This window comes from Plasmodium falciparum (genome assembly GCF_000002765.6).
Source record: "Plasmodium falciparum 3D7 genome assembly, chromosome: 14".
Taxonomy (NCBI): Eukaryota; Apicomplexa; class Aconoidasida; order Haemosporida; family Plasmodiidae; genus Plasmodium; species Plasmodium falciparum.
Window position 1 is genome coordinate 942,501 of NC_037283.1, and position 12,500 is coordinate 955,000.

Here is a 12,500-nt window from a genome sequence, read left to right on the forward strand (position 1 = left end):
TTATATATGTATGTATTTAGGTAGATATTATTATATCTTAATTTTTTTATTTTATCTTTTATAGGAATTGCTGACAAAACGGTAATTTTAAATATAAAAGAGAAGCTTGGTGATAGTCCTTGGAACGTCCAAAATTTAATCAACGTAATAAATAAATAAATATATATATATATATATATATATATGTATGTATGTTTGTGTGTTCATTTCAATTGGCTTACTTGTATATTTGTTTCCTTTTTCCTTCTTTCCCTTTATTGTAGCTAGGAATAGACGTGATAGAAGAAAATAATAATAAGGGTGATACATATGATGATAATAATAATAATTATGATAATAATAATAATAATTATGATAATAATAATAATAATTATGATAATAATAATAATAATTATGATAATAATAATAATTATTATGATAATAATAATAATAATTATGATAATAATAATAATAATTATGATAATAATAATAATAATTATGATTATAATGATGATTATGAACTCGAAGTAAAACATGATAGTAGTGATAATATTATCTCAGATGTTGAATGGGAAAAAATATGTTCTGATTATGAAAAGTTTACTAGTGGTAACGTCGAAGATATTATTCATAAGGATGTCCATGATATTATGAAATATGAAAAAAAAAAAAACGATAATAATAATGATATAAATAATGATATAAATAATGATATAAATAATGATATAAATAATGATATTAATAATGATATAAATAATGATTACAATAATGATTACAATAATGATTACAATAATGATTACAATAATGATTACAATAATGATTACAATAATAATGATTATTATAATAACCATCGTGGGTATTGTGATAAGGACAATAATAATAATATATATCACGATTATAATATTATTAATATTAATGATGATGAAAATTTTTACGTAAAGTATGTAAAATATAAAAAATGTAAAGCTATAGAAGAATTATTAAAAAATATGGTAAGCGATAAGAAAATGTTTAGTAACTATCCAATAATAAAGGAATTTATTTTATTATTAATTTTTTTATTTCAACGTATAAGAGCAGAAAATGAATATAAAAATGTGGATAATATAAATAATATCAAAAATGGGGATGGAACAAATTTTTCATGTCTTGAAAAAAAGAAAAACAAAAAAATAAAGCTCACTAAGCTTAGATCTAACAGTTGTATGACTCAAAAAATAGAGAACACAAAAAATTCATATGACATGAAAAATGTTGGAAAAGAAATAAAACACATAAATAATATAATGAGTGATGAAACTTGTTTTCCAGTTTATAATAATTTAAAATTAAAAGAAGATCATGTACATAAATATAACACATCAGACCATGATCATATGTTGTTAAAATATATTGATAAAGAAGAAAAAGAAAATATGAGATATTGTATGAACCGTGATAGTTGTTTTAATTATTCAAGTAACGATGAAAAGGAACGAATTTATAAATATCATAATAATGATAATATAAAAAATAATAAAAATTATAAGATGCCACACAATATGTCACATAATAAATTTTACAAAATAGATAGATATTTAGAAGAACCCTTTTGTACCTTTCCAATATATAATAATATATTTTCTAATTTAACACATAAAAAAAAATCAATGTATCCATATAACATAGATGACATAAAACATGCACTTAATAATGAAAATATAAATAAAGTATGTGAGACGTTATTCAAATATATGCATTATATTAGAAGAAGTAAAAATGAAGAGATGAAGAAAAGGTCCATTAATATGATTATTATTTTATTATATCTAACCTATATTTCATTTGGTATTTATTTTTTAAATACATATAATATATATATAAGATTATATTATTTATATAAAGAATTTCAAATATTCAAAAAAACAAATAATGATATACAAAAAAAGTTAAATAAAAAAATTCAACAACATCTTCATCAACATAAACTAAGTGAACAATACACACAAGAATATGATAAATTAAAAACGAGTTTTCTACATTTAAAAAAAGAAAATGAAAAACTTAAAAATTATAATAAAGTTATTCAAAAATTAAAAAACAAAATTGACATTATGCAAATAGAAAAAACAATTATCATGAAAAAAAAAGAAGAATTAGATGACCTAATTAAGCAAAAAAATATTTTATTAAATCAAAATAATATAACAAACAAAACAAACAAAAATAAAACATTTAATAACATTATCAAAAAAACATCTCCTGTGATAAACAAAAAGGATTACTTAAAAAATAACACGTTACAATCAAAAAATACAAAAATCTACTTCAAAAATAAGCATATACAACTATCACAGGGTCTTAATACACCTATCGAAAGTACATCACAAAATAATTCCACACATGAAACATACTCATCAGATGAAAGAAAAAATATTAAAATAAATTGTTCTAAAATAAATGATGAACAAATTAATATTAAACATAATGAAATAACAAACAAATGGTATTATACCTCAACAGAAAATGATGATAAAAATATATTAACATATTCAAATATATGTAAAAATGAACAAACTCTACAAAGCATAAATAATCATTATGAAGAAAATATAAAACAAATGGTAACAAGGAAAAAAAATCAAAATAATATAAAAAAAATATATACTAATGCTTACACACAATATGATATTAAAACAAATACTACTGAATGTGCAAATTGTATAAATAATATTTTTAAAAATAATAAATTAACACCAAAGCAAGAAACACAAACATATATATATAATAATAATAATAATAATAATATTAATATGTATATTTTGAAAAACATGAATTCTACAATTATTCATACAACATTTTATCAAAACAAATTTAATAAAATCACAGGTATTCTAAATTATGATGATAATTATTTTATGCCTTTATATATTTTTTATATGAAGAAAATAAATTATAAAGAATTAATTAAAAATTATTTTTTATATAATAAATATTTTTATATTAATGATCTATTTCAACTAAAAATAAATACGAATTATGATGATCATCATATTATAAGTAAAAATAGAAACCATCCAAATGGGTACCACCATCTATATTATTATGATTATTATGATTATTATGATTATTATTTATATTATTTATATTATTATGATTGTATGGTTAGTCAACATATCTTCCAAAATATAAATGGACAGGAAAAACAAATTACACTAAAGAATGAACAGAATAAAAATACATACAAAGATTTTAATATAAAAAATAAAAAGGAATTTATTTTATTTGAAAATAAGATAAACATGCTACATATAACAAAACCTATGTTCAATATCAAATATATTAATAATATTTTAAATTTATATGATTATGATAAAGTATTTCAAGAGTACTTATCTTTAACAAATTCATGTTATAATAACGTTCATGATCTTCTTCCCATGTTTCATACACATTATCATTATTATTATGATTACTCTATATATTCGGAAAAAAAAAAATGTTCACAAGAAATTATTTATTTATATAACAAAATGGATAAGATAAACAAAAATAAAGTTTTTATAGAAAAAGAAAAAAAAATATGTATAAAAAATAAGAAAAATTATAAACTGCCTAATATAAATCAATGCTACCAAAAATCAACTTTTAATATTTATTTCAATTTATTAAAACAAACACAACATATAAGGAAAGAAATATACATCTCCAATGTAAAATTATGTAATATTGTATCTAGTGATGATAATATTATTATTATCAACAATAAAAATATTCATAAACACAAACAAACAACTAATAATAAATATAATCATAATAATTATAATAATAATATATATTATTATTCATACTTTAAATTACACCAATTATTCTTAAAAAAAAAAAATATACACTTTCCTACAGATAAATACAAAACACATCTCTACTGCTCACATTTTGGATATATATACAAAACTATTATTTCTTTTAAAAAAAAATATAAACAATATTTATTGTTTAATAAATATATTAATAATTTAAACAAATTCAAACATAAATATTTGATAATGAATACATATAAAATCAAAAAAAAAAAGAAAACGAAAAGAAAAAGAAAAAGAAAAAGAAAAAGGAAAACACACATACATTATATACCATATAAGAATAATTTAAATACCAAAAATTCAATATCAAATAAACTAAGCAAATATAAAAAAAAAATTTATAAAGATAAAATTGTTAATACCAATTTTTCTTATCATAATATCTTAATCAAATCTTTATATATATTTAATTTAATCTTTTTTCTAACTTTTCTCTTATTATTAGATGTGTACATTTTAGATCATACATTACTCTCTGGTCTTATTTATATCCTATGTATTCTACTATTTCTTTTAACATCACTTTTTAGAAGTATTGTATATTTAATTAATATCCCTTTAAATAAAAAAATTATACCACAACACTTTTTAGATACCTTTTCGGTTCATTTTGTGAAAATAGTAAATTATATGCAGCTCTACTTTTATGAGAATAATGATGATATATAAATAAATATCGTTAACAGAAAAAAAAAAAAAAAAAAAAATGAAAGAGGGAATAATATATATATATATATATATATATATATGTGCGTGTATTAATGTAATAATTATTTAATTAATTTATATATATATATATATATAGCTAGCCAATCATTTTTTTTTTTTTTTTTTTTTTTTTTTTTTTTTTTTTTTTTTTTTTTTTTGAAAGCAACCTTGCTTGTTCATATAAAAAGATTAGAAAATTAAATAAAATATATATAAGATATATGGTTTATATAATTAATTTTACTTATGAATATACATTAAATAAGTTCTATTATATATATATATATATATATATATATATGTATATATTGTGAAGAGCATAGACATGTATAAATATTTTTCTCTTGTTTATTTTTTTTATATTTTCCTTCTTCTAAATATTATGGGTGATCCTACATTCGTAACACGTGGTGGTGATAAATGACATACTTTTGAATTTATATACGGACCTATTAAAAAATAAAATAAAAATATCCACATATAAATAAATAAAATATATATATATATATATATATATATATTTATTTATAATATATCCTATGTACCATTACATATGAAGTGATTTATTTTGTGTATTCTTTCCTTATTTGGTTGAATATTGTTGAAATAATTTTGTTTGATATTAGAAGAAAAGGAATGAGACATACTTTTGAAATTTGCAAGGTGGTATTTGATTTTTTGTTGAAAACGATGTACATATGGACTTTCCCATAATTTTTTTTTATTTTTATGAATTAACCAATTGGTTTTATATATTTGTTTTTTCAAGAAAACAAGTGCATTATTATAATTTTTGTAGATATGTTTTTTAATTTTATTAATTATATTATTGTTATTTCCTCTTTTTTGAATTATTTTTACAGGGCGTACATTATTTTCATAAAAAAGAGTATCAGTATCGCATAAGAATTTTTTATTATTTTTTATTATTTTAATTTTATTATTTATTAAATGTTCATTATGTTTATTAAAACTAGTTTGTTGTATATCCATATTATTTATATTCATACCTTTATAATTCTTTCCATTTTCATTAATTATATAATAATTCTTTTCATTTAAATTATCTTGAATACTATTATTAATTATATTTATTTTAATGTTATCAATATTGGAAAAATTCATTATATTATTATTATTGTTATTATTTGCTGCATTTACATTATTATAAGGACAGTATAAATCATCCTGGTTTTTCAAATTAACACATCTATCCTGATGGTCTATTAAATTATGATATAATTTATTATTTTCAACAATGCTTTTATTAATACTCGTATATCTACTGGATATATTATTTAAATTGTCGTGTGATACTACTTTTTTCTTTCTTATTTTATTTAATTCTAAATGATCTATTTGTACTTCATTTGTTGAACATATATTTGGTAATTTTTCACCTGACATGTTAACATTTGATAATTTCTCACCTGACATGTTAACATTTGATAATTTCTCACCTGACATGTTAACATTTGATAATTTTTCACCTGACATGTTAACATTTGATAATTTTTCACCTGGCATGTTAATATTTGATAATTTTTCACCTGACATGTTAACATTTGATAATTTTTCACCTGACATGTTAACATTTGATAATTTTTCACCTGACATGTTAACATTTGATAATTTTTCACTCGACATGTTTACGTTTGATAATTTTTCTAACATTTTAGTCGTATTCATTTCATTTTTAAAATTGTCTTTAATATTTGTTTGACTTGTTTGACTAGCCATTTTGTCATTTTCGTTGTACATCAGACCAACTACCTTTTGGATTGTTTCAACGATAAGGGTATTTTTTTTTTTATCTTCCTCGTAAGTATTAATTTGATTACCTTTTTTTTCATTGTGTATATTTATTTGTCTGTTTGAATTTGTTTGTTTATGCGGAAACTTTTTTTTTTTTTTTTCATCTGATAAAGTGTTAATTAATTTTGTGTTTTTTGAAAAATATGAATTGGCATAAGAATTTATAAAATTATTATTATCATTATTATTATCATTATTATTATCATTATTATTATCATTATTATTATCATTATTATCATCATTATTATTATTATCATTATTATTAATGTTAATGCTTTTTTTTGCATTTGAATATACAAGTGATGATGATCTTCGTGGATATTTTTTCGAATAATTTTGTTTACCATTTTTATGATAATTTTTTTTATAATCATTATAATTCTTTTTATGTTTCTCTGAATAATATCTATTTATTTGCTTTAGAGATGATGAATGCTTTTTGTGTTCTTCTTGTTCATTTTTATTATTTAAGAAGTATGAAAAATGTTCACATACATTAGGTTTAGGACATATATCATTAGTCTTATTAATATTTTCATCTTTATGATTTGTATAATTTATTTCCTGTTTCTTATTTTTTGGAAGAAATTGTAGAATGTCCGTATTTTTGTTTAATGATTTTTTCTTTAAAGTAAAAATATTTTGAAGAAATAGTTTTTTTTCTTTTTTCATTTGTTCGAAAATTGCTTGATTGATCCCATTTTCATTAGAGCTGTTATAAGAAGGAAGAACATGTTTTTCAAATAATTGGTTTATATATTTTATTAAGATTTTTTTTTTTTTCAAATATTTTTGTACCAACAAAACGTTTTGATTATATTCTAAAAATAGATGATAAATGTTCCTTTTTTTATTTTTGGATTGTTTGTAGAAAATATCATTTTTTGTTTTATTATTTTTTAATATTTTTTTAATTTTGTTAATAAACTTGATAAAATGTTTGTGTGTATAAAAATGTGGGTTTTTCTTTTTTCCATTATTTGTTTGTATAAATTTGTTTATGATGCATAATATATTTCTTTTCAATTTTTTTACAACTTTTGTATATTTTATGATATTATCTGATATATCTAATTTGATGATTGGAATATTTTTATTTTCTTTATTGCATGTATTATAAATATCTTTGTTCATGTTATTTTTATATATATATGTTGTAAGGTTATTAGATATAGGAAAATAATTATCATTATTATGATTATTATTATTATTATGATTATTATTATGATTATTATTATGATTATTATTATGATTATTATTATGATTATTATTATGATTATTATTATGATTATTATTATGATTATTATTATTATGATTAATATTTTTGTTATTATTATTATTATGATTAATATTTTTGTTATTATTATTATTATTATTATATGTTGTTTCCTTTTTAATGTATTCATTTTTATCCATACAATATTCTTCACAATACATGTCTTTACCTATACTATTAATTTTTGGTATATCTTCAGAATGGTTTTTATTATATTCAATTTCTTGGTGAAGATTATTATGATTTCCCGTCTCTTTTATAATATCCAGGGTGTTTCCATTTTTTTTTTTTTTGGTTTTTTTTTTTTCTTTTTGAGGGGTTTCATATGAAGATACGGATGAAATAATATTAGATGATGAAGATGATACGGTAAGTTTTAAAGAATTATTTGATGAATAATTGTTAATAAAAATATTACTAGAATTTATAAAGTCGTTTGATAAAAAAATATTGTCGTCACTATATTTATCTTTATTGTTTTTTAAGAAAGAAGAATTATTTAATTTAAATATATTATTTGTATAACAATTTTGTTTCTTTATAATATTTCCATATTGTGTACTAGAAGAATTATTAATATTATCTTTTTTATGATGATTATAAAAATGATCACGCATATTAACATTATCAATATTATTAATATTATCAATATTATCAATATTATTAATATTATCAATATTATCAATATTATTAATATGTGTCTTATCATTCTTATTGTTCTTATTATTTTTATATATTTTATTTTCTTCTGTTTTAAAATAACCTCTTTGGTTTCCTTTGTTAATATCCTTTAATGTTGATATGTAAGTCTCATTTTTCTTTTCCTTTAATGTCCATACGTTCATCTCATTTTTCTTTTCCTTTAATGTCCATACGTTCATCTCATTTTTCTTTTCCTTTAATGTCGATACGTTCATCTCATTTTTCTTTTCCTTTAATGTCGATACGTTCATCTCATTTTTCTTTTCCTTTAATGTCGATACGTTCATCTCATTTTTCTTTTCCTTTAACGTCGATACGTTCATCTCATTTTTCTTTTCCTTTAATGTTTTTTTCTCACTTCTTTTCAAATTCATATGTGACCAATAATTTTTGTTTTTCTTTGAATCGTGCTGCGTTTTCGTAGAATAAAAGGTATCTTTTTCTGAGAATGTTTTTATATATTTATTATTGTTATTATGTGGAGATAATTTTTTGATATGATCTTTTTTATTATTATACATAACTTCTGTATTACACATGTATTTATTAGATATCTGTTTTTTTTTGTTTAAATTATCGTCATATATTGTTTTTTCATATATTATGTTCATTTTCTTTTTTTTTATATATTCTTTATTTTGTACATTATCCTTTTGATCATTCAAGATATCTTCTTTAAAAAATAAATTTTCATTGTTTATATATTCTTCTCTTTCTATAACATTATTATTGTTGTAATTTTTATACATAATGTTAATTTTATTATTATTTTGTATATCTTTCATATTTTTCATATCTTTCATATTTTTCATATTTTTCATATTTTTCATATCTTTCATATTTTTCATATTTTTCATATCTTTCATATTTTTCATATCTTTCATATTTTTCATATCTTTCATATCTTTCATATCTTTCATATCTTTCATATCTTTCATATTTTTCATATTTTTCATATTTTTCATATTTTTCATATCTTTCATATCCTTCATATCTTTCATATTTTTTTCTTGTTGCTTATTATGACAACTATGTACATGTTTCATATTGTCCTTATTTATATCACAATATTGTATTTCATTTTTATTCATATGATTTATATAAAAAGAATGATAAGGAAATAAATTATTTTTTTTGGGTGAAATCTCTGATATATCTTCATCTTTTGTTATATTTATTCTTCTCAAGTTTTCTAAGATGTTCAATTTTTCCTTTTCTGAAATGAAACTATTTCTTACCATTTTTTTTTTCTTTTCATTTTTATTACTATGATTATATACATGATTATTATCATATATATTATTTTCTTTATATATATTATTACTTCTACATATATTATTTTCTTTATATATATCATTATCCTTTTCTACAACCTTTTTCGAATAACCTCCAACGAGTATCGTGCTATATTTTTCTTGCTCCATTTTTTTTTTTTTTTTTTTTCTTTCTTCTGCATAATTTTTAATGACACCGGGAATTTGCTCGTTGGATTTTACAACAAAAAAGGAGTTATTTGGAACGCTCATCGAAAAATACAAAAATAAAATATAAAAATATATAATATATAAAATATAAAAATATATAATATATAAAATATAAAAATATATAATATATAAAATATAAAAAGTGTAGGACAGGAGAAGAAAAATATATTATGCTAACATATAAAATTATGTAACCTCTTAAATATTATTATATGTTCCTTTTTTTTTCTTTTTTTTTTTTTTCCTTAAAAAGGAAAGACAAGTGTATATTAAACCTTTCAAAGAGAAAGATAAAAAAAAAAAATATATATATATATAAACCTATAAATAATTATAAATAAATAAATATATATATATATATATATATATATAAATATATTTTTGTTTTATTTATGAATATTTTAATTAGAATTAGTTTAAGCCAGTTTTCAATGAAATATATATTTTTTTTTTTTTTAACATATGTGTATATATTATATATATATATATATATATATAATAAACTTTGAGAATAAGACCAAATAATGTTTGACAATTTTTTAAAAAATTTTTATGAACAAAATAATAGATTAATCCTTTCATTTTATTTGGTTTTTTTTTCATTTCGTCTTTTTTTTTTTTTTGTTCTTATTTATTGTAAAAATAAAGACCCATCATTTATTTGGTCTCTTATGCTAGGAAGTGCAATAGTATGGGTACCACCTTCAAGGATTTCGAGATTATCATAAAATGGATGCATAACATATGTATGTATATGTTTAAAAAGAAATATAAAAGGAACAAATGAAAAAAAAAAAAAAAAAGATCTTAAATAAATAAATATATATATATATATATATATATATATATTTATTTATTTATTTGTTTATTTTTATATTATTTTATTTTTTTCTGTTAAAATGTGAGGAATATTAATTATTTAAAATATAATTATTAACCTAGAAATTATAAGAATTGAAAATATTGTATCATAAACCTTTTTTAAAAAATGTAGGTTTCCACATATATATTACATATATATATTACATATATATATATGTTTTTTTTTTTATGTAAAAAAAAAGAAAAAAAATTTATATAATACTTATGATAAAGATTGAACATTTGATATATTTAAAAGCATTCATATATGTAACTTTTTTTTTTTTTTTTTTTCTTTTTTTTATAAATAATAATAAAAAAAAAAAGAGATATATGATTAATGGCATATTATTTTTAAATTCATTGAGGCATTTTATCAACTTCATTTATTCAAATTTTTTTTAAAAAATAAATATAAATATGTAGAGAATGATCAATTTATATAATATTAATATAATATATATATATATTATTATTATTATTATTACTGTTCTTTTTATAATTTAGGAAATGTTGGAAATTAAAAAAAAAAAAATATATATATATATATATATATATTAATTTAACAAAAAGAAAAAGGGCATATATAAATAATATCTTATTTATATATTATAGCATTAAAATTCGGACTTTTTTTTTTTTTTTTTTTTTTTTTTTTTTTAATATATGTTTCTACAAATAAAAATATATGAATATAAAAAATATATTTATATTATATATATATATATATATATATATTTAAAAACATAAATTTAATATTATTTTGTGTTGTTTTTTCTTGTATATAGTTATAAGAAACATTGTAATAACCTCGTTTTTCTCGCCATATAAATATATTTATTATATAATATATTATTTTACACTTATTCTATATATAAGAAAATATTATAGTATATTATAATATTATATATAATCATTAATATATTTATATAAAAAAAAATATTATATTCTATAATATATTATAAATAAATATAAATATATATATATATATATATATGTATGTATATATGTATATATTAAAAATTTTTAATAAAATTTGATTAGCTTAAAAATAATATAGGAGGATGATATGGTTCTATAATTTTTTCTTATATATAAAAATGTGCTCTCTTATAAAAAAGAAAAAAAATGTGGAAAATATATTATTACAAAAATATAAAGGATATAATAAATACATACATACATATGTATATATATATATATAATATTTTTTTAATAATAAATTATTTTTATTATTTAAAAAAATGAAAATAATAAAATTAGAAATATATATTTTTTAAAAGAAAAGAAATTAAATGTACACAACTATAACCAAATATATATAAATATGTTACATATATATATATATATATATATATATATTGTAAATGTTGTAAAATACTGTGTGTTTCACTTTTATTTTACAAAAAGTTTTCTTTATATATATGTATAATATATTTATTTGTTTATTATATATGTAGATGTGTAATATAATATATATGTGGCTCTCTATACATTAATTTAATAAATGTACATAAAATATATATTATATATATATATATTGTGGTTGTTAAGAAAAAAATACATTCTTATACATAAATGTATATATATATATATATATATATATATATATATATATATGTATATATATGTACATTTATATGTTCGTTTTAAAAAAAATATATTTTTTTTTTAATGAAAAATAAATAAATCTGAAATGTGGTGAAATATATCTTTTAAATATTTTATATATTTATAAAAATATTATACCACATATTTTATTATTATTCTTGTTTCATAAAAAAGAAAAAAAAAAAAAAAAAAAAAAAAAAACATACATATATATATATATAT

The 12,500-nt window shown here is 17.7% G+C and overlaps 2 protein-coding genes across 2 annotated transcripts in view; one reads left to right on the forward strand and one right to left on the reverse strand.

The window, feature by feature from the left end:
* The window catches only part of PF3D7_1423400 (conserved Plasmodium membrane protein, unknown function), a gene marked incomplete at both ends in the record, with an annotated part of 4,799 nt that extends 309 nt beyond the window's left edge, over positions 1 to 4,490 (forward strand). The window contains 2 exons of the mRNA XM_001348363.1: positions 65 to 144; positions 264 to 4,490. Of these exons, the coding sequence (XP_001348399.1) occupies positions 65 to 144; positions 264 to 4,490 (4,307 nt within the window). The remainder of the gene's footprint in view (positions 1 to 64; positions 145 to 263) is intronic.
* Positions 4,491 to 4,886: 396 nt separating this feature from the next.
* Positions 4,887 to 9,848, reverse strand: PF3D7_1423500 (conserved Plasmodium protein, unknown function; the record flags this gene model as incomplete). The annotated part of the gene is made up of 2 exons (XM_001348364.1): positions 4,887 to 4,978; positions 5,075 to 9,848. 2 exons carry the CDS (start codon positions 9,846 to 9,848, stop codon positions 4,887 to 4,889), a joined length of 4,866 nt encoding a protein of 1,621 aa, XP_001348400.1.
* Between the last annotated feature and the right edge of the window lie 2,652 nt (positions 9,849 to 12,500).